Source organism: Merops nubicus, unplaced genomic scaffold (assembly GCF_000691845.1).
Source record: "Merops nubicus isolate BGI_N331 unplaced genomic scaffold, ASM69184v1 scaffold11516, whole genome shotgun sequence".
Lineage (NCBI taxonomy): Eukaryota > Metazoa > Chordata > Aves > Coraciiformes > Meropidae > Merops > Merops nubicus.
This window is the reverse complement of record NW_008614358.1, coordinates 1-23,627: the sequence shown is the minus strand read 5'-3', so window position 1 is coordinate 23,627 and position 23,627 is coordinate 1. Positions and strand designations below refer to the sequence as shown.

At 43.4% G+C, this 23,627-nt stretch overlaps 1 protein-coding gene across 1 annotated transcript in view; it reads right to left on the bottom strand.

The window, feature by feature from the left end:
• Window positions 1-23,523, bottom strand: part of ABCA12 (ATP-binding cassette, sub-family A (ABC1), member 12) — a gene marked incomplete at its 5' end in the record, with an annotated part of 50,773 nt that extends 27,250 nt beyond the window's left edge. Inside the window, 20 exons of the mRNA XM_008942199.1 lie at window positions 638-862; window positions 2,932-3,092; window positions 3,488-3,684; window positions 4,337-4,555; window positions 6,092-6,269; window positions 7,034-7,189; window positions 7,895-8,029; window positions 8,127-8,196; window positions 8,966-9,295; window positions 10,479-10,593; window positions 13,835-14,150; window positions 15,724-15,903; window positions 17,231-17,321; window positions 18,493-18,612; window positions 19,013-19,152; window positions 19,727-19,928; window positions 20,743-20,907; window positions 21,852-22,025; window positions 22,825-22,949; window positions 23,411-23,523. Coding sequence (XP_008940447.1) covers window positions 638-862; window positions 2,932-3,092; window positions 3,488-3,684; window positions 4,337-4,555; window positions 6,092-6,269; window positions 7,034-7,189; window positions 7,895-8,029; window positions 8,127-8,196; window positions 8,966-9,295; window positions 10,479-10,593; window positions 13,835-14,150; window positions 15,724-15,903; window positions 17,231-17,321; window positions 18,493-18,612; window positions 19,013-19,152; window positions 19,727-19,928; window positions 20,743-20,907; window positions 21,852-22,025; window positions 22,825-22,949; window positions 23,411-23,523 — 3,412 coding nt within the window. The remainder of the gene's footprint in view (window positions 1-637; window positions 863-2,931; window positions 3,093-3,487; window positions 3,685-4,336; window positions 4,556-6,091; window positions 6,270-7,033; window positions 7,190-7,894; window positions 8,030-8,126; window positions 8,197-8,965; window positions 9,296-10,478; window positions 10,594-13,834; window positions 14,151-15,723; window positions 15,904-17,230; window positions 17,322-18,492; window positions 18,613-19,012; window positions 19,153-19,726; window positions 19,929-20,742; window positions 20,908-21,851; window positions 22,026-22,824; window positions 22,950-23,410) is intronic.
• Window positions 23,524-23,627: the final 104 nt, after the last annotated feature.

Sequence of the window (23,627 nt, the reverse complement as noted above, 5' to 3'; positions counted from 1 at the left end):
CCATGTAACTCATTCCTGCTGCCTTAGAAAAACACCTTAAAAGCAAGCAAGGATTTCTGAGTGCAAAGGTAACAATCTCCCACCCTGCTTTCTGCAAGACAAGAGGCATCGCTACTCATAATTTTTTTTTGTTTCTAATGCAACTAAATGCTTGTGTTTACTTGACCAGACACTTCCCATGAGCAGAAAGGTGCCTGTTACTCCAAAATGCACCAGGTGACCCACTTGTACAATACAGCATCTGTGCTGAAGTTCATCACTTGGTGGTTTGCTAACTCCCTCCCTGCTGACTGCATCTGTAGGCAAATCCAGATTTGTGGAGGCCATGAGAATAGTTCAGAGAAACACAACATTGCTCTCTCTCCGTAGTCTAATCCAGCATCTCATTTTCTGGGTAAGATGCCAAAAAGCTGTCAGCAAGGTGAGACAGTGGTACACCTTGTGCATGGGTCTATGCATAGATTTAGGAATACATCTTCACACTCACATGCTCGTAAGTGTAACACAATGCATAACCAAACCACTTCCCCTGCCTGCAACTCTCACATCCAAACCATGCCAGAAAGTGGAGATATGCAGTGCTGTGAAGTTAATCTCCATGGTATTTCAATAAATTGAGCAGATCCTGAGCTCGTACCTCTTCCACAGTTGTGTTTGAAATCCCATAGCAGCCAAGGTGGAGATCACTCAAGCTGGTATCAAGGGCTCTGAGAAGTGCCTGGTAGGCTCCTGAGACAGTGGACTTGAAGGGAGGAAGCACATAGACAAGCTCTCCACCAATGTCCTCCTTGAGATAAGCCTCTGGGAGGTGGGACTGGATCAAGGAGGTCACTGCTGTAGTGTCACACTCTTCTATCATGTTCTGAAAAAGGAGGAAAACACCCCATGGTCACTGACAGGGCTGCGAGGTCAAATTTCCTACTGAGGATGTAGCCCAGATCCTGTCCCGGCGCATAATCAGTAGCGGATCTCAGTCCAGGGATGCAACATTTCAAGTTAAATATCAAAAGGAGATGAAAGTCGATTTCTGGCCCTTGAAGCAGGAGGTGTGGCACTGTGCCCATCTCGTTTCATCCAAGACCCCCCTGGGCTCCTTCTGTCCACAGGGATACTGGAATTCAGCTGAATCAACCCCTTTGCACTAGCTAGAGGGTTTGCAGTACAACAGAGAAAAAGCCAAGCCACAAGAGCCAACACCTGAATGTGGCTGCCAGCACAAATACACTTTTACCCACAAAAAATGGGGCTTGAACATGGGTCTTTTTTCATTTTCTCTACCTATACTGCCAGCAATCTGGAAGAGAAGCTCAGCTCTTATGGTATCTGCACATTATTCAGTATGCTGGGGCTACCAACAGCACTGTAATAAATGCTGTCAAGACCACAGTTGTTCCCGCCTCCCCTACACTCCTTGCCAGCAGAACATTTTGCCTCAGATGGTCTTTTCCTATCTGCTTTATTCCTCTGAACACCAGAATTCACACTCTGCACCCAGCCTTGCCTTTAACCCTCATGGAGACCCTGCACATTTTCAACAAAGCAAAGCACAGACATTCCTGTTTTCCTAGGGCCTGGGAGGCTGGTCCAGTGTCCCTGCTGAAGAACCTTCTGCTTCGAGGGAAGTGGGGGCTACAGGCTCTGTTAGCATCCTTCACCGAGAAGCATCGTGCTCACGTCCATCTCCTCAATAGTTCTTTGGTACCACCATCATCCCTGGATCTGTCACGCAGCTCCTGCTGATACAGTCATAAGTGCCTGCATCCCTGAACAAGCCTTGATGGCCCCCCTCAGAGCTGAAGCTGCTGAGAGCTCTAGCTTAGCTTCATGTGGGCTTGCAAACAGGAGTATCTCTGCCTCTGTCCCCAGCAGTGCCTGCTGCAGTGACCATGCTCATGGACACGAAAGAGAGCCAAGGCTCAGCAGGGAAGGGAGGATAGAAAGGACTGCATCATGCACCTGGGACACAGGAGCCTCGGGTTCAGACCTCTGCCTTGTCTGTTAGAGCTGCAAAGCTTTGTGTAGAGGGGCTGAAGCTAAGACTCCTGTGTTTTGGGGAAGTCTCCAAGCCTGTAAGGCTGTCTGAAGGGAAATAATTTATTATTATTTATTTAAAAGCATGTGAATTCCACCATAGGTCAGGCAGCGTGAGCTGGAGAACAGAGTGCACTGCAGCCCAGGTATTTCAGTGGTTGAGGCATATGCAAAAATTATCTTACTGGCAGCCCAAGGAAACAAGCATATTCTTGAACCTGTGTGGCCCAAACCAAGGGTTTCAACCCAAAACACATCCCACTTTCACTTGAACATAAATCGGTTGCCACAAAAGTGAAATGATAGTGGAATGACCATTCCACTGCAGCCATCTAAGACTGAGATGGACTTTTGTAGTATGCTGCTACATGAGTCACTATGATATGCCTCCTTCCTTCACAGAATCACAGAATGGTGGGGGTTGGAAGGGACCTCTGGAGATCATCTCATCCAACCCCCCTGCTAAAGCAGAGTCACCCAGAGCAGGTTGCCCAGTGTTGTGTCCAGACAGGTTTGGAATCTCTCCAGAGAAGGAGACTCCACAGCCTCTCTGGGCAGCCTGGTCCAGGCTCTGGCACCCTCACAGGAAAGAATTTTCTCCTCCTGTTCAGATGGAAACTCCTGGGTTCCAGTTTGTGCCCGTTGCCTTTTATCCTGTCACTGGGCACCACTGAAAATAGACTGGCCCCACCCTCTTAGCACCCCCTCTCCCTTTAAATATTGATGAGCTTTGATCAGATCACCTCTCAATCTTCTCTTGTCCAGGCTACACAGTCCCAAGTCTCTCAGCCTTTCCTTGTCACAGAGATGCTCCTACCCCTGAGCATCTTCATAGCCCTTACAACTGATTCAGCTTCCCACCCAAGATGATGAAAATTTAGGGCCAGCTCAGACACAAACCTTCTTTTTTGTAAGTGTCAGGTGGTATCCATCACCAAAAGTTTCCTTGAGGTAGAATGGTGAACCACAACATTTGAGCCCTCCATGCTCTAGGAAGGCGATTCGATCACTCAGAACTTCTGCTTCATCCAAGTGATGAGTTGAGAGAATGATGGTTCTGCCTGGAAAGCACAAAGCTGATGTCAGCCACCGCAGAATAAACCCACACGATTACAGGAGACAGGTTAAAGCTACGCTGAATGAGGGGACACAGTATCAGGTGAAAATCCACAGTGGTTTTTCCAATTATTGGTGAAATTGTATGAAAAGGAACATTAGAGAGAAGCTGAGAGTTACAGTATTGTGCATTGTGTGCTGTGCTAAAGTTACTTTTCAAATGACACTGAATTTACAGAAACTAAGCAGGATACACCTAGAGGGCCTGAAAAATCTCAGTCTCCCACAATTCCTTCTCTGTGGTCTCTAAAACCCACAGTTCAAAGGCACTGATACCATATTTGCAAATGTAACACGAATTGCCTTTGCCACTGGGCAGCATCTTGTCTCATCACGGTACCTTTTTTATTCTTGGAGATAATTTCCCAAATGCTTCTCCGAGAGCACGGATCCACCCCTGTGGTTGGTTCATCTAGGATCACCACCCTTGATCCACCCAGGAGAGCAATAGCTATAGATAGCTTCCTCTTCATCCCCCCTGATAGGGAGCCAGCTAGCTTGTGACGATGGCTGTACAGTCCAGTCTCCTTCAAAGTCCTTGAAAACAAAGAAAAAACACCCCCAAAGGCTGTCCTTCAGGCAACTTTTAAAAGCAGGGAATCTGCAAATACCCAAAAAACCCATAACTGCAAATGAAAAACTGCTCAAGTATGGACTGATCTACTGAATGGTCACAGTGCAGGGAGATGATTCACCCTTTAGCTCAGTCACTGTGATTTTAATTTTAAACATTTTTTTAGGATGTTTTCAAAGTTTCCATCTGACAAGTCAAGGTTAAAGGCTCAACCTCATCAAGTGAGAACACCCAGATCCAAACTCCCTGGTATGTTCTGGCTGTTTTGCTTCTCCACAGAACCAATAAAGCCGACATCATCTTTCTGACTGGCTGATTAAATCTCTTTCTCGGGAAAATTGCAAAAGCAGCAAGGACTAGACCCTTAGGCCTGTATAAATTCATCTCCAAAGAATTGCTGCAGAAGCTTGTAAAAACCCTGGAGAAGAGACATCATTTCCTTACAGCCACAGACATCAATATATTCCTCTAGTCAGACAAGGCTTTATTTGAAATCTACACTGGATCTGCATCAGTCCTCAAAACCATTCATTTGAGCTTTTCAGTGGCAATGGCACAACCACGCAATAATTTTGACAGCCCTCTCTCCCTTCTCCAACCCTGCTATTTTCATACCTCTTCACTTCTTGGTAGAGCTCGTGTATACTCCAGTGAGGGACTTTGATGTACCCATAGAGCAGCAGGTGTTCCTTTGTGGTGAGGTAGTCAAAGAGCACGTTGTGCTGCATACACACCCCCATGTTCTTCCTGATAACTTCCTGATCAGTCCTGATGTCTTTGCCATACACAAAGATAGCACCTGATGATGTAGGGAACAACCCAGTCAAGATAGATCTGAAAGGGAAAAATAAATAGAAAAGGAAGTTAGAAAAAGGAGGCGGCCATGGGTATTTTTTTCACAGGGTCCTGTACCATCACTTTCAAAGCATTCTTACATCACTGTCACACTTCCAGTCAGAGACTACTGACCACTGCTTCTTCTGCTGTCTGACCATGCTTTGGCAGAGCAGTGGCCAATTAGCATCAAAGGACATTCTTGTACCCCCCCCCATGGGAACTCGAGGGCAAGTACGAAGCTCACACACTGAACTTTGGCACGTGTACTTTTTTCTTCTCCAGCCCCTTCCTCTCCCTAAGTCAGACCATTGCACATCCCATACATCAATACTCATGAATGCCCCTAACTTCCAGTTTAATCACTGGGAATTCATATAATGCAGTTACTCTTCATTCTTTGAGGTTTGTCTGCAGTATGCAGACAGCCTCGTATTGCTAACCACAATAGAGCCTGAAAACCACACCTTCATCTTACTAACCACATCAGAGCATGAAAACCTGATTTCACTGCCATTATTAACAGGAAATGGGGAGGACTTCCAGACAAGACACTTCACAGTGGGCACCACTTTCATCTAGTTCAAGCAAATAATTACATACCCAGCAATATCCAACAGACCTGAGTTGAATACCCTGTCTCAGAATTACTATCTGCACATTATAGGTCATTTTTGGTGCTGTCCTGCATGGACTAAAGGGAGAAGATGCTTATCAGGCTGCCCTTCACCTTCCAAGAGCTTCTCTCTCTCCTGGGGCTTCTAACCATCATTAAAAAGGAAAGAAGTAACTTGTGACCTTACTCAGGATCTGAAGCCTGCAATAAGTTTTGAGAAGCTATTATACTTTTCTGCATATCACCTTTGCCTACACTTTCCAAACAGGATATGAGATGAATTGATAATAAGCTGAGATGAAGCACACATCTGTCTTATTGGGTTTTGGCTCTTCTGAGGCTTCTATTTATCAGCTTAATGTTGCTTTCAGAGCAATGCACATATATATCAGTGGGGAAATCAAGTTCTACAGATATGGTTTAGTGCTGTTATCTAACAACTCAAACAATAATTTATAAATGACAAGGCTGGAAGGGCTGAAAGGCCAATATATTAATCCACTGCCATTCCAGTCCAGCCAACACATGAATTTGTACAGCTGAAGTACACCTTTATTAAGCTTTCTTGCTAATACCACTTTCAGCTTTGGTGTGTGCACAAGCTCCCCACAGCTTTCAGACAAACCTAACCCCAGGTGCCAAAGTGTCATGGAACAAAACGCTAGAACAGCTGCTGTGCTGCGTATTACAGGTATCCTACCAGATTAAAAAGCGTGTTCATAAGCAGAAAAGAACCTTTAATTCTATTAGATGAAGGGACTGCTGAGATCATCCATGAGCAAGATAAAACTACAAGAGAGATTTGGCCTAATAGAGTACTTTATTCAGTCTCCCAATGCTGCCCAACCCCACTTGCTCTCTCTTGTTCACCCAGTCATGCCCCAGAGTACATGAAAAAAGCAGCTTTAAAGGATACACACATGGTTGTAGTTTTTCCGGCTCCATTGTGTCCCAGCAGGGAAGTGATATTCCCTTCGTAGAAGTTGAGGCTGAGGTTGTCCACTGCAGCTTTGGATCCATAAACCTTCGTTATGCCACGGAGGGAGACTCCCAAGGTGAGATCGGTGGGCTCTGGTTCCAGATGAGGCGGGGAGGCACCTTTGGCACCAAAGGGAAGGGTCAGAGGACACTTACTGAACTGCAGCAGGTGTTTGTGCTGCTTTTTTCACCTCAGAGATAAGCAGGGCTTTCAAATACAAAATCCAGCAAAAGTAGGTGCCTTTCAGCTAGGAATGTAGAGAACATTTCATGGGATCTGTATCATTTTTTGAGCTCTCTGGGATTTCTCCTTTTTACTTCTGCAGCTTCTAATAACTCCTGACAATAAGTATTAATCACTTTTGAAAAGGTCTCATATTTAGATGTTTCAGAGCACCTAACCTAATTTATACTAAGCAAGCACAGAAAATGAGAGGACGTACAGCAACTGCTGACTTATTTTCAGGTAGGTAGAACCAGCAAGCTTTTACGTGTGATCTCATAGTACGTTACAGGCTAAATATTTGAAGAGATGAACCAAGGAGCACACATCCCTTTTGCCAAGTGGAAACTTGTATTTGCCTGCACAGACAAAAATGTCTTTCTAAACAGAGCACTGTAGCATGAGATACACACACCCAAGGTAACCGCTCAACTGCAGCACACACAAATATGTACTGGATTTTTACACCAAATAGGAAGAACAAGTATAATTTAAAAGACAAATCTCCATTCAGATAAGTAACAGTTTCCAATTTCTCTTGTGCCACAAAATAAGGATCAATACAGAAATGTGCTTTCTGAGTATGGTGCCCCTTTACAAATATGGCTTAGTTTACCTAAAACGTAAGTTAGTATTGCTACCCCATCTAGCATTCACATACATATCTTATTGTTGAGGGTGGCTTCTTTCCTGAACATCAGCTTGGTGAGGGGAAAGCCTCTTCGTTTCTCATTCCAGAAGGGGAGGTAACTGTTGTATTCGACCCAGTAGGATGGAAGCAATGGGAAATACCAGGGAGCGGCCATGCCGTATCTACCTGCAAGGAGAAGAGGAATCTCACTCAGGTGGCTGTTTCTGATGAAGTATCGCTATTGGGGTGCACTCAGAACAACAAAAATCAGCTCCACTGAGATCTCTCCCCTCTTGATGTGCTCATGTAACTACTGAAACTTGGTAGAGAATGTGTCTGATTGACACAATAGGAAACATTCACTAATTTGTTATTCTGAGTAACTTCATAGCTGGAGGGCAGGAGTACTTTACATTTTCCACTGGGTAGATTTCCGTATGCCAGTGGACTGCTTCATTAGGTGGGGAAGAAAAGCAAAAGACAAATGTACTTTCTCTTGCCCAAGGCAGGAATTACTTTTTGAAATCAAATGATGTAAGTAACACAACACAGAATCACTCAACTGACAAATGCAGGCTAGCATGCTCTGTTCTCATTTTCACCAAGCAGACTGCAAACACATCCTCCCATGCCCTTGGCCTCAGCTTCTGCAGGAGACCCACCTACCCACGTGACAAGGAGAGGAACTCTCATCTTCCTTTGCTCCACTCTGTCTCAGTTTCATTAATACTTTCAGAAATTCACAAAGCCATGCTCCATTTGATCTAAAAACAAGGTATCCTGTGTGTGCACTGTCTCTCTGCCTGAACCGTGGAATCAGCCAGTGTGGTTTGGTGTTTTTTTCCCCAAAACAGATGGTACAGCGCTAGTGTCAATGCTTTTTATCCTTACCTGGGAAAACATTCCTTATATACCATCCCAGAATGAAGTAAATGAAAGAGTCTATCAGAATGAGCCAGCACATCCAGCCAAAGGAAGTGTTGTCTCCAATCATTGGGGACTTATACATGTTGTCCCACTGCAGACCTGCAGAAAGGAATTTAGAAATGCAAATAGAATTCATGTTAATGAAATGTCATGACCATAGGAGCTCAAAGCCTGGTTTTGTCTGCAGTAAACATACCTATGCCCTGTGCTTCATATCGAGCAATGTATTGACTTGCATAACTGAAAGCAGTTGGAGATAACAGACTCTGTAGAATAGACAAAATTGAAAAAAAAGAACTTATGAATTAGTCTCAAAAAGAAATCAAGTCATTCAACTGATCAGGCACCTCATTGGCTTGGTCCAGTAGCCAGAAAAAAATAGTGGGTTTCTTTTTCCAACAGTCACAAAGAGCACTGGACCAGGCTTATGATGGGCTGTAATGTCTGCTTAGAGGCTGCCTGCCTTTTACCTCCACACCCAGGAGCCAACTTCATCTCTCTCATATAGGGCTTTATTCTAGGCTTTTGAAATACAGGCTGACTTCTGGAACCTAATGCTTATCTATTTCTACCTTTGGTAAGAAACAAGGCTTTGCATCTATCTCCATGGCTAGGAATTTGATATTCATGAAACTCAGGGATGAGCAGAGCCAGCCCTCTTTCACAGCCCTGCTACCTAAACTTCTTAACCAGACAGCCTTATTTTTCATGGTGCTTTTGCTTTGCCATTTGAAAGGGCAAAGTACATAGCTCAGGCTACTCTGGTTCAGCTGGCAGGTGGGAACTCATTAAAATTCCACAAATTTTGCTTTCAGTCATGGAACACAACCAATTTCAGGTCTCCCTCAAACAGGCCATGGCAAACTCTCCTGTTGTACCTGTCAACACCCAGTGACGGAATTTAGAAAGGCATCCAACTCACGTAGATTTGTGACACAAGCTATAATAAGAGCTGAAGCTTATTGAAGGTGACTGTCTGTGTCCACACATGGTCACATGGACACATGGTCCCTGTCACTGAAAAGCAGAACTTACCAGTAAGCTCTTCACAGAGAAACTCAAATGATTTTCTATGACAAGCAACACGATGAAGGGGAAAAAGGTGAGGATGTACACAAGACTGCCCACCAGGGCTGCTATGTTGGTGTTATTGAAGAAAACACTGATGAAGTAGCTCATGGCTATGATGGACAGGCTGTAGTCCATAAGGTACAGGAACAGGAGCACTGTGTTTGTCTTGGGAAGGATGTCACCCACTTTTAGAACAACGATGAGGAAGGTGACAGTAATTAGAAGGAAGATGGCACACTCTATGAACCAGGCGATGAAATGGCTGCTGGCATTAACACCCATCATTTTCATGTACTACAAAGAGAAAGGTGGAAAAAAATAATCACAAATGACACTTATTCATTAAGACATCTTTCTGCTGATATTGAATGGCGCTTTTTTTTGTTTGTTTGTTTCTGGGCAGGGCACACGGCCAAACCATGCTTTTTCATACTCTGGCACAGTGCATGTTGATAACCAAAGAGAAACCTCACACTCACATTTCTGGACTGGCCAAGGTTTGCAAAGCAGCCTATTGCAAAAGAACAGCACAGACAGGATCTGCAAGTATGAAGTGTCACAGCCCACAAGCTCCAAAGCAACTTCTGGCTTTAGACTTGTAACTTTTCTAAAGCATTTTTGGTTGTTTTTGAAAATAATGTTAATCGATCCAGTGGCTTGAGTGTAAAAGCCCTTAAGCATTTTTGAAACCAAACCATCTCACACAACCTTACACAACAAATAATAGCTAAACAACCATGGCTATATGGAAGCAATACTCATTTATATTAGCTGATGATCAAGTCCACCAGACTTGTATAAAATCACACATTTGTATTGATATTCATAGAGTGCCCTGTCTTGGAAGTGGTTTTGGTGAATAAGTATTTGTTCCCATGGTATCAGATAAAAAACAAATCTGCTTGAGCTTCTCTTGCTTGCTGAAGCTTAGTGTTGCAAAAGTTCTTTGCTGCTCATCTCTGTTGACTGTGTTGACACTGAAAGCCTGAGTTCATTTCACAAATTCCCTATGTCTCAATGTCATTTTTTTTCCAACAGGCAACCTGAATGAAGAACTTCATTTCAGGGAGCTGATGTAATATGTAGCACCTTCTGAAATATTAAGTATAATAACTTCAAAGATAGGAAATAAGTCACTTTTCATGTCTTTATCCCCATCAGGTATGACTCAAAGTCAATTTTTAAAGAGCTTTAAATCTTCAGAAAACTTGTAATTTTGTGAGGGCCCCATGATTCCAGTGTTTGGAACTGCAAAGCAATCTTCTCAGCACTTGAAGGGCAAACGCCCTGCATTTCTCTGGTTTTGAGCTTGCTTACAATGTCACAATTCAAACACTGCAGGTCAAACAATAAGTATTTGCAATGTTATTTTCCCTAATGCTTGTTTTGCTCCATTTAATATTGTACGTGAGACATACTACCCACTAATAAGGAAAATCTGTTTATAATTTTGCACGCCCCAGAAGTTTTACCGTACCTCATAAAGCCTCAGATCTTTCTCCTGAACAAGTGTTTTAACAAAATCAGCTATAAACAGCACCCAGGCAGCCATCAGAGCAAATGGAAGAGAGTAGGTCACGCTGGTTAAGAACCTGTAAAAGGCAAATGCAGGCTTTAGCTGAATACGAAATGTTCTTGGGATTAAGGCTTTATACAGAATATATTTTTCAGAATAATACTTTGGCACAGAAAAAAGACATGCTTATATTTCAAAATGTGGAGTATAATTAATAATTACAAAAAAGGCTATTTTGCCAGTGCATTGGATTTTCTATTCATGAAACTCCTGACTGTTCAAAATCTTTCTTCTTTTCTCAAATCCCAGAGGGATTTCCAGAGGCATTCTGGCAGTTTTGCTCAGCAGCACCACTGGCAGGAGCAGGAACTGCCATCTCCTGGCTCTCTGATGGGATGCATCCCATTTTGAACCACCCCAGCACAGCCATAATTCCCAGTTCTGTTAATGGAAATAATGGCCAAATTTTGTTACCAGGCCATATTTTCTGGTGCCAGAGTTTGGATACAGGTGCTTCCCCTCTGAATGTCTGTCCCTGTTACCCTACAGGACAGGTACTGCAGGCACAGGTCTACAACATGGGCTTCATAAGTCTTGGCTACTCACTCACTTATAACCTTCTTCCTGTGCCAAAAGTGTACAGGAAAAAGTCAACAATGGCCAAGAGTAAAATTCTCTTTTTGTGATGGAAAGCAAATTTTTATAGCAAGAGGTTCACCTAAGTGTATCTACTGGGCTTATGCTTCCCTCCCTCACTTCTAAACCTGGCTAAAAAATAAAAAAAACCAACAAAAAATCACTGTTATTCCTGGGGCAAGTTTAATGTACAATAAAAGTAAGAAATCAATATGATTACATTTGGTTTTTTTACCACCAAAGCTGAAAATCTCCCATAAACCAGCGCTTTTATTAAATGCTTCCGTATTTATAAAGGATGATGAAAAGGCATTTCTGTAGCTTTAGTTGTTCTTTGTTGTTTGGGTGGTTTTCGATACTACCGTGCACATGATCTCTAGGCTACTAAAAATTCAGCATTTCCCAACACTTTCTGTGTACTGGTATATTATGTGATAACAATCCATAAACGGTTATTTTGAGTTCTATTAGATGCAAATCCAAAGCCTTTAGGTATTTTAGTAATTGAGCAAACTCCCGTCCCTCTGAAGCCAGGACGGGGATGGAAACCCAAAAGCAAATGGTTTCCTCAGCAGCCCAAAATCAAGAAGTGAAGCAGGTAGTGCTGTAGTAAGTGTCTCCAGCAGCCAGTTAGTGATTGTACAAAACTATCTCACAGCAATAATCCATGTATTTGCTGCAAGAAGTTGACACTTGGTTTGGTCAAGTGCCAGATCCTGCACTTGGGTCACAACAACAGCCAGTCCTGTAGGCTTGCAGAAGAGTGGATGGAAACTGCCTGATGGAAAAGGGCCTGGCAGTGCTGGTCAACAGCCAAGTGAATGTGAGCCAGTGTGTGCCCAGGTGGCCAAGAAGGCCAACAGCATCCTGTCTTAAATCAGCTCTAGTGTGTCCAGCAGGACTAGGGCAGGGATTGTCACACTGTATTCAGCATTGGTAAGGTCACATCTCAAACACTGGGTTCAGGTTTGGGCCACTTGCTCCAAGGACATTGAAGGGCTGAAGTGTGTCCAAAGAAGGGCAACTAAACTCAGGAAGGTTTTAGAGCACAAGTCTTCTGAGGAACAGCTGAGGGACCTGGGGTTGTTGAGCCTGAAGAAAAGGAGGCTCAGTGGAGACCTTCTCATTCTCAACAACTCCCTGAAAGGAGGCTGTAGCTAGGTGGGGGTTGGTCTTTTCTCCCAAGGAACAAGCAATAGAACCAGAGGAAACAGCCTCAAGTTACATCAGGGGAGGTTTAGGTTTAATATTAGGAGAAATGTCTTCCCCAAAAGGGTTGTCACAGCCTGGACCAGGCTGCCCAGGGCAGTGGTGGAGTCCCCATCCATGGAGGGATTGTAAAGCCATGTAAATGTGGTGCTGAGGGACACGGTTTAGTGGTGACCTGGCAGTGCTCAATTAACAGTTGGACCTAGTGATCTTAAAGGTCTCTTCCAGCCAAAACCACTCTATGATTCTACGGATGCGCACTGCACTTTGCATGCTGTTACCTTGAGCAGACATTCTAGGTCTCCAGCTCTCTCACATGACAGGCTGACACAGGAGATTAACGGGTCTGCTACAGCTCCTGTAGCTCCCAGAGAACATTTTAGCTGATGCAGTAGACACGCAGGCTTTACAATGGAAAGAGCTCTGAGGTCTAGTCTGTCCTTTTGGTCCAAGGGAGACCCTCGCATCATGGCAGAATGACCATTCAACCTACCAACACTATTTTCTTAACATCTTTCAGTGCTTTCTGATGGACATTGAAAGCCCTTCCTTCTCTGCATGATTTCCACTCAGTTTGGCCACCAGCTGTGGTCAGGGTAATAACTCTGAGGAACCATGTTGCCAGCTTTCCAACGCAGACCAAAATCGCCTTGCCAGAGGGGCTGGTCCTCAGCTGCAAGAGATTTGCTGCTTTCTGTTGTGTTTGGCAGAGATGCAGTTTATACTAGTTGCAGACCTGGCTCAAGATTAGTGGAGAGGAAGATGATCCAGAAATTTTTAATCTGCTTCACCATTCAAAACTTACTCTGGTCCACACGGAGTTCATGCTGCACTGCTTTGTATGGCAGGCTGTTAACCCTGGCAACTCAGTGTATCAAAAGCTTCTCTCTCTTCCCTCATTATTGCAGAGATGAATGGTATAACTTCATCTTCCCACTTATCTTTCTTAAAGCGTCTGAGAGGCACCTGTATGGACAACTAGCCACTATATGCTGAACATCAGCCAGAGTCACTGGAATGAATAACAAATACCACAGCTCAACAGCAGTCTCTAGGAACAAAGCTCATAAACCTAGGTGCTGCTTGGGTTTTTTTCCCTAGTAAATACATTTTCTAAGTTGTGCTGCACTGTCTGCATGCAAACACCTCCAAAACAAGCCAAGACGCATATTTAGCCTAAGTCCTGCCAGCTCCAGTCTCAGTTCCACCACGTGTAGTAAAACAGGGACAGTGAATTTTACCTGCTGTAAAACCTCTAGTTACAGTGACAATTCAGGTACACACTGAGCACTGAAAACAAAACATCTGGCCAACTAACCACAGGCCATTTATACTAGAGTCCAAAACTCCCTCTTTTATTCAGAGCCTTGAAAAAAATGCTCCACAAAACAAAATTATTTCCATGTCACATGAACGTGGTCAGACAAGGTGACCTTACACAAAGCATGAAGACAAAAGCCACACAAACTTACATATCCTTATTGTAGCAGGGGTAAGGCATGGCCTGGACTTGAACAGCTATTTCCTCTGGTTTCTTGCCAGTCTGCAATTCGATAATGGCTCTTTCAATGCTGTCCTGGATGTAAATAAAGGCCCGGCTGTAAATCTGGCTCTGGGAGGTGGAGTTGTGCGGGCCCACTGTCCAGATGCGCTCCCTTATTCTGTTGGTGGTTTGCGTGATCCTGCTGCTCATTCGGATGGTGTAGTTGAGCACAGGAGGGAGGGACAAGTCCTCAGAAACGGAGCGCCCAGCGCTGCTCCGACTTGAAGGCAGCTTGAAAATAATACCTTGGGAAAGAAAAGGAGAAGGCTTTCCCTCAGCGTTGGTGGCACGGGAGCGGTACACGCCGATCCGTAGGAACTCCTGGTTTTTATAAGCCTTGTCTACATTACAATCCATCATTTATTTTCTTTGCTGCACAAGTAATGCTCAGATGGGTAGGCTGCTTATCAAGGGTCTAGAAGTGGAAACTATACATCACCGCAGCTACTTTCAAATGTGACCAAGGATTGTGGGTGCTAAGTGCACCCCCACAGCTTTTAAATCTTTTCCCATTGAGCACTCAAAACCCAAAAGGCTCTCCAAATAGCCATCTGTATTTGGAAATATCTCGCAGTTAACATGGGCTGTCAGATACCTGTTAGCTCTATCACTCAGCACACGCACCAATCAGGACCGTGCCTGAGGGTACTCTATCAGTAGAGCTCACAGAGCAATGCTGTAATACAAAAACCCCTGTCTGGAAGGCAGTATTGAAAACACCTCATGACCTATACACTTTTTTTTTTTGCCCACACAGAGTCCTGCAAAGCTGAGACGTCTAAATATATAAAAAATTTGCAACTTCCCATCAGGAAATGGCATGCTGTAGGTACCATTTGACAGACAGGACTTCTTTCCTTTTAAAGCATCAGTTTGAGTAGAGGCAATACCACAGGATTACTTGTCTCCAGAATATTTTTCCTGATTATTCCATATACAAAACATAAGACTGAATGCAGCGCAAACACAGAAGAAAACTGCTTTTATGAGAAATAAGACAAATACTGTAATAGTCTCAAGTTCTGAAATTTCTAACTACTCCTCAGTCATGAGGCATAAAACTAAACAGGTCACAGGACCTAGAAGTAAATCCTAATTATACCAGGCATTCTTTAAAAATTCAGACATATTTGTATCATTCATATGAATATAAATTACTGTTCTTTCCTCCCCTTGCCCCTCTCTGTGGTTTGACCTGAAACCACAATCCAATCCCACAAGTGTGAAAAGTGTGACTGAGAAGACCAAATATAGTACTGCAGTGTTCAGCTGGAACATCTCAGAAGCTTTATGATCTTCTGATAAATTGAACAGTCTGATATTTGGACTTGATTATCTGAAAAGTCTTTCCATCCTAAATGATTCTACATAATTTTTTTTTTATTAAAGCATCTTTTCCCATGGGGACCTGAAAGAAGGCAACTGTCATGAAGATGACATGGCAGGGGGGTTGGAAGTAGATGATCTTTAAGGTCCCTTCCAACTCAAACTATTCTGTGATTCTAAGATCTCCTAAGGGCAATGAAACAGTGTTCAAACTGAGAATTAACCAAGAGAAAACACCAGCTGACCAAATGCTTTCTTATAGAGACCACAGAGGTGTAAGAGAAGAGGAGGTATGAAAAGGAAAGCGTAAAACTGCCACATAAGGAGGTCTCGGTGTGCAGGTCCCTCACACACCGCCTCAAAATTGATTGCTGTGTGGTGGGAACTGTGACCACAACAGCTGCTGGTGGAAAGCCAGAGTTCTTATGCTAGGCTCCCACCCTGTACCAGGCTAACTTTAATTTACAGGAGGATTCAAAGACAATCACATACTCGCGAAAAGCTCGTTCTTCAGAAAGAGCTCCTTAGCCACCATTTCCATCTCCTCTAAGCTTCTGACTGCCTGAATGCGATTAAATGAGACGCAGGAGGACACGTTTACAGCAAGGGTAGCTAATGTATTCAGCTGATCGACAATGTCAGCGTTGTTCTGTAATTCCAGCCGAATATCATCTGGAAAATAAAAACAAAACCACAAACAAAACCAGCAGTATCACTACATGTTGCGAAAGATCCATCACATCGTTCCACTCTTCACAATAACATCAGAAAGGAAGGAAAAAACCCCATCATGTTAAGTGTAAAATACATTTCTGCACTTAGCAGTGCAATGAAGGCATGTTGTTGACCCAATTTTTATGTTAATCATTTGTAATATGCTCGTGAGTTTGCCTTTGGGAGGATGCCAGCAATGGGATGTGACAGTCATCCCAAATCAGAAGCTGCTGAGGCTTTAGAGTCACATATGATCCTCGCCAGTCATTCCACATCTTATGGTTATTGATGTGATCAACTCATGTTGAGCTGCTCTGTCTCAGGGGAGAGTGTGCTTTATCCAAGCAGATCAAGGAAAAGTTATGTCTGCTGTGCTGATGGGTGTACTAAACCTGGTGATGCAGTTGAATAAAGCTGCTGTTTCCTGGCTGGTTTAAAAGGTGGCTGCAGAATGCGGTGTAACTAATATGGAACAGCTGCTGCAGGCACGATGATTTTATGGGGAGTTAAAAGACAGAAGATGCTACTCATTAAATAACCAGGGGTCATCATGAACGGTGTATAAATATCCCTCTGACTGCAACAGACAACAACCGCCCTTGGTTTCTGCTGGGTTTTGCTGGCATAACCCAAATTTACGTGGACGTGTATGGCACTCATTGAAAAAGTAGGTAGGGACAATAAGACCAGCTAGGAAAGGACTGTGATCCCCATGCTGTGCACTAACAGTGGATGTATCCACCACTGCTGTTAGCTGATGACTCCCACAGTGCAAATCAGCAACTAACCTTGAGGGACCATAAAAGATCACCAGAGAGCAGCAAATTCTAGCAAAGCATCCCCTGTAATGAAGCCTCTGGCTACTCGTCAGCCTGGGGACCTTTATCTGATCCCTTGCTTTTCTGCTCTGGAAATCTTTTAAGTTGGACCCTGATGTGTTGCCAATGAGCTCCCTACAACATTTCCCAGGAGAGTCCCAGGTAGCTCATTTGAAGTGATAATTATGGCTAAACAGTGTCCTCCAGTGGCCATACTCAGCTGCAGATTCCCGTCCTAGTATTCCTTCATCATTCATGAGAAGCACCTCTCCATACAAGCCCTTTGCTTTCGAAGAGTCCTTTCCCATAGACCACAAGATTTTTGAATCACAGCCGAGACTGCTTTGCACTAAAGCATCTAATATTGGCCAGAGAAGAGCAGAACCAGAGAATGGCTGCAGTTTGGTGACTCTGGAGAGTCACCAGACCTGAAGTACAAATAAGAGGGCAGCAAATGTAGAACTTACCCAGCTCATTTATTTGATTCAGCAATTCAGCTGCATCCAAATCCACCATCAGCTTGATAAAAACCTGCACAAAGGGATTCTGCAGTGTGTTCTATGAAAAAGCAAAAAGGAAAACCATCAGTTTGACCAGAAGCCCCATGAGCTTATTCAGTGTATTTCTAAAACAGACCAGATGCCTTCACTGAGCATCTGTACAACTCTCCCCTACTCCTTTCCTGATCTTCTGTATTCCACTCTGTGTATCAGGGTGGGGAAATATTAGCTATGAAAATGTCATACAGAGCCCTGTGAGTCCAAGCCAGTGCTTCTTAGTCAGCAGAAGACAGCTATTGAGTCTCCACCAGTCACTAGTCCCGTGGAAAAATTGTGGATAAACTTTGTTACTCTAAAAGTACACTTGATTTCACTTATGTCTGTTTTCAGTCCTGTGAACACAGCCAGAGCACAATGGGTCAGTGACCAAATTTTAGCGTGGAGACCAGCAGACAGATTTTTGTTTAGTTGAACAGTTCATTATTCCACCAATGAACACAGTCAGCAGAGAGTACTTCATTTCACTTTTGCATATTCCAGGATGGATTTTCTCTCAGTGCCATGGAAATGACAATGAATTCCAGACACTGAAATTAACTTCTAATGCTTTAGGGTTCCAAAGATTTCATTTTCATAGCTTTGCAAGAAAAGGAGACAATTTTTACTGCAGAGAAAAGGAAGCAAGTACGTGAAACCTTACAGCCAGCTCCCTTCTGTATCCAAGCAAGTGTAGGCTTCTTAGGAAGGGAAAAAGAAATTTTATTTACATTCACTGAGGTACAAAGACATCTTCTAGCTCTTATGTGTGTACCCAGAGCTACATGGTTATTATAGATACTGTTTCATTTTCTGAAAAAGTCATTTCTTGCCTGGTCTTGGCTGGCTGGATCACTCCATCAAGCAGAAAGTTAATTTGCAAACTGAAGAGCATTCCCTGCACATCTCAGCCCTCCAGCAGGCCTCAGCATGGCCAGTGTCAGGGAGCATTTTACAAACAGATCACTTCAGAAAGAGGATTTGCATGGAAAAGCGCATCAGGAGTATTTCTGTTACGGGAACAGACAGGCAGGCACTGAAACTGTGAAGTCCAGGAGTAAAGCCTGAGAAGGGTCTCCTCAGCTGACCTAAGATGTCCCTGAGGTCCTTGGAACCACAGTTTATTTCAGTGAAGAAGTCCACTCCCACAATTCCCTCCCATGAGAGACACAGGAAAGGGAGGATTCTCATACCTTGATCATTGGAATTGTCTGGTTTAACTTTGCCAGTGAATTCATGATGACAGGAGACTTGTCCAACCACTCCTGGGACTTAAGGGCTAGATCAGCCATCTGCTTCAGGGTCGCATTAGACTACAAAAGGACCCACAACACATCAGGATTCAGTTATTCATTACCTTAAAGCTTTTTAAAAATAAACACATCAATAAAACAGCTAACAACAAATTTGGTTTCCTTAGGGCTTTTCTTAGCACCCAAACGCTGAATTTGGATGCAGGTACTTAAAAATCTGGCCACATTTTGAATACGTCTTGGATATCAGCTTCCCTTTTTACTATGGGTAGAATTTTTGGAGGTAAGATTCATCCCAAGACAAAAGATGATCAGCAATGCAACTAGAAAAAGATAATTTGACTAATATTCTGAACAGTCAGAAAACAGATTTCTGCATCTCAAAGAAACAAGCCCGTACTAGATAAATTACAATCCTTTTGAGTGGACGTATCCTGATGTAAGGTAGACAGAGCCCTACCTTTCCCATGATTGCTCGAGTTTCTGTCGTATCTGGGGTATAAAGGATCTTCCCAAGCACCATTGGTTTTAAAAAAGACCAAATTAAAGCTCCAGTCGGGGTCTTGACCAGGTCCAGGTAAAAGGATAAGCAAAATGGCGCTGCAAGGGAGAAAAGCAAACAGATTGCACAGAGCACAAATAGCCCTGACTCGAGAAAGCTACCAGTGTGTATTTTCCCATCTGCCCAGTTTGTTGCTGCGTCCAGTGAATGACTTCAGAGTCGTCTTCACTGACTGATATAATATGCCTTGACAAAAGAAATCCATGCCCAAGATCTCCTGTTGCTGAACTCAAGACAAGAGTCTCAGTTTTCAAGCCAAGATTCTCTGCTTGAAGGTTAAATGGAGTTTTGTGAACTCAGAGGAGCTAATAATGTCAGTACAGTTGGAAAAACTACTCATCAAGAAAAAGCAGTGACCTGTCAAGCCCTCAGACCAGGCCATTAACAAATGGGAAAAAGTGCAGCATCTCTGCTACATGAGCTATTTTCCTTTTAACACTTCTGGAAACAAACCACCAATAATTAGGGCAGTGCAGATCTTCAGCTAGCATAAATCATGAGTGCTTAGAGCCCTCCAGACACATTCAGGGGAACAGCTCAGCACTGGATCTCTCTGGAACCAGTAGAGTTTGGCTCTGCGGTGTTTCTGCTTTAAGGAAAAGCCACACTTACTGGAGTCATGAGGAATTCCATATTTACTCATCATCTTTTGGACATAGACATCCTCCATAGAAGAACTGTTGCTTACAGGGTCTCCAAAATCTGGAAGCAAGGACTCAAAAAACAGGGGTGTGATGTCCTGGTTGCAGAGAACTTTTGACATGGACTTAAATGTGCCACGTGTTCCCCTCAGATCGGTTGGTTTAAATAATGCCTGCAGAAAAGACAAAATGCAAATAATAAAAAAAAAAGAAATAAAGAATCAGATGGCAAGGAATGAACATTTTTACACTGCTTTCTTCTAAGAAGTTTGTCTTTGCAAAAAAAAAGGGGGATTCTCCATGGAAATCATGCTTTTTTTGGCTAACCTCTGCTATGACAGAGGTGGTGAATTCAATTCCAGGTATGAGATCCAATGTGGCTGTGCCTGGTGACACATGTAGACCCTGAGTTACAACACAGGATTTATCACACAGACGTGCACATCCCTTCTTCCCTTCTAGTCCGTGACTGCATGTGGTCCTGCAGTGTGCAAAGTGATGACCAGAAACGAGGGACTGGATAAGTTAGTGCAACCTGAAGTTACTGCAGCTGTTGGAGCTGGAGTGGGTGTGTATTGAATGTTCTGGGCAGTCTGGGGGCTTTGGGTGTGATCTAATGTATACTAAAGCTAGAGTAGATTTTTGTTGTTGTCTTTGTGGTTTTGGATAGGCTTCAGTGGGCAGTTCACCAGTTGCTTTCACAAGCTGACCTCCAGTATTTTGTTGAAGTCTACCTTCCTTGAAACCAGTTGTTCATTCCCTGCAATTTTGTTCCTAGTGTCACCCCTATCATGAGCTGGTCCCACAGGTCCAAATCAAAGCTCTCCCAGGAAGGCAACATGTAAGTTTGATAGAGATTCTTCTTAGAACACTGCTGCTTTAAAAGAGACTCAGTAACGTATAATTTAATGCACCTTTGGCTTCTAATTCCCATGGGAACAGTTCTAGTGGTGTTTTGCCTCCAAAGCACATGCAGACAACACGTACCTTAGTCAGTGGCACATTTCTAGACTGCCGGAGCTTCTTCAGTGAATGAATAGCTTGTAGCAATGGATCAGCACCAGATTCAACCTGGAGTCTGAAATATTTCAGTTTTGTCAGAAGGCCTAACATCTTGTCCATGGGTTTCTGGAGTTCCTTAGGGAAAAACATCTGCAAGATTCAGGAAGGAAATCAGTTATGATTGGCAGGAATCTGTGCACACAGACATGTACACACCTATATTGTGTAAATTCCAAGACAAAGACTGTAGGGTTTTCAAACCTTTTAGGAGGCTTAGAGAGCAGATGTCCCATGGGAAATGAATGGGATTTGTATTTTTAAATCCCCAAGTGCTTTTGCAAACCAGTCCCCCGAAACTTATGTGTTCTGAACAGTGCTTGTTTCCAAACACTTCCAGCTGGGAAATGAGTATCAGCTGTTAGCTGGGATACAACCTGAGTCTCTAAGAGGTGGCATTTCGCACAACGTAGATGTCAAACGACGTAGATGTCACTATGACTGACTTTTGACCTGAGCCAAATTCATTGGCATTCTCATTTATTTTTTTTTTTCCCCGAGGATCACTTCTGTAGCATTTTAAAATAGGCTTTCAATAAAAACTTCTCTGTGAATTGTATTTGTTCATGCTGTTTATATAGTTGTATGTGTGGGATATTTGAATCATTTAATAACTTGGCAGTGCCAACAAGACTGGAAAAATATATTTCACAGGATTTTTTCCAGGGTCTCCTTTTCCAAGGAATAAAATATACATATATATACAAAGCCAAACACCTTCTTTTTGGGAAGCTGGAACTCAGCTGGGAAGGCTCAAAAGGTTGTGACAGGATATAAATGATACTAGCAGAGGGAGGCATTTAGAGTAAGTCCGGTGCCTTTAAATGAGGTTTGCTGGTTTACACCAGCTGGGATCCTCATTTATATCCACACTGTCACAGCATGGCTACGCAATAAAAATTACTGCATGTGCAAAGCCTGGTCTTTGGCTTGTGTAAATCAGCATAGCTTCTGGCCACTGGAATGGTATTTTATGATCTTTCAGCCACTACATGCAGCAAAGACTACAGAAAGCACTCTACAAATCCAGCACTAACCTTGTATAAGAAATTGTAAACATCCAAGTGTTGTAACAAAGTGACCCCCAGGATGTACGTCTCCCGCGTCCTCTCCGAAAGGGAGAGATTGCAGAACTCCTCTGCTACTCTTTCCAGCTCTGGGTCAGCAGGATGGACGCTACAAGATTCCAGCTGGAGGATCTGAGAAATGAGCTATGTTTGCAGAAAGGAAGAGAAGATTTGTGAGGGGTAAACCACTTGCTCCAGTATGCATGGATCAATCTCGCCTTGCTGTTGTTCTTTCTACAGTGCCATATTTCAACCCTGAGAACCTGAAAATGCCTACCCATTACTCCTGCCCCAAGGGACAAATCCTCAGGACTGTGTTTTACTGCCCAGCTTGCACAGTAGTAAAAGCTTTTGTGACTTTCCCCTTTCCCATTGACTGATGCACATGAAGTTTGGAAAACAGTGCGCTCCTTGGGGCAGTCCAGACTAGATGGCTGGGAAGGAGAAAAGCATTTGGAGCTCTGCTTGCACAGGAGGCTGAGGAAGGCAAGCTCATCTCTCATTATGGGAGGCTATTCTGGGATGCTGAGTGCTCTCACAAACTGTGGTCAGAAGTGTGCTTTTCCATCTGGACGGCATCATCTCATCTCCAAGGACCCCACTCAGTCCTCATTAGTCCGTTGCAGTGAACTGTGCCCTGGCTACGGGTCAGAGCAATCACTCACCAGGCACTGTGTGGCTGCTTACCAGCTACCAGTGACAGCCAAGGAAACCATATGGCTCTTGGTCTCCAACGGCTGAACTGACGTCAACAACTGCCCTTACTGCATTTCTGATGGCTATTTTAATCCATAACATGCTACGCTGTCTATCCTTGTGGGATCACCCACCTCCCTCCACGTGTGGAGTGATCTGCTCAACTGCATTCACTAACAAATTCTGGTTTTAATGGTCTGAGTGGTAGAAAGGAACAATATCTCCCACTGGGAGACAACAAACTTACCTGACTGCTGTTTTCTGGCAGAGATGCTTCCAGAAGAGCATCAATACTGGCTGTGGACATTCCTGATGTGTTTCTGAGTTCCTCTTTGAGTTGATCCACATTTTTAAGCACATCTCTTAACTTCTCTGTGAAGAACAATCAAAGAACAATTGATTTAACAGGTTTCTTCAGACATGCAGCAATCTCAAGCACACACAGAGGACTTTAGTTTAAGTATGGAAGTATGGTACATCACTGCTGTTTACAAAAAAAACCCAAACCAAACAACTTCAAACTACAGACATATTTCCTAGCTTTTACAGTCCAATGTATGGGCTGAAGTTGACAGATCTAGTGATAGCAAAAATGACTCAAATACAAAGATTTGGGTCTTTCAGCACATAGGACCACTTGGGCTGAACGGAAAACAAAGAGTAGTCTAGAACAGGCTCTAGAACTATCTTAGAAAAAGGACATGTGACATGATGTATGATTATGTCATTAATATCACTTCTTTCTGGCAGCTAAGCAAGTCTCAGGATTTCCAACAGGAAGTATGGTACCAGTGATGATGTTTACCAACATTGTAAAGTATACAGAAGACTACCTTGCTTGCTAGAATCTGTTAAATTCTCAGTGATGTTCAACAGGGAATTCAAAGTAGTCATATACTGAGGAATCTCTTGAAAGAAAGCAATTTCTGGTACATTTTCTTGAAACCTAAATTGGAAAAACAAAACAACCAACAAAATGAGGAATATGAAGAGAGGACAAGAAGCCATTTCATCATGTCATAAATAGAATACTAAATCAGCCGAACTCAG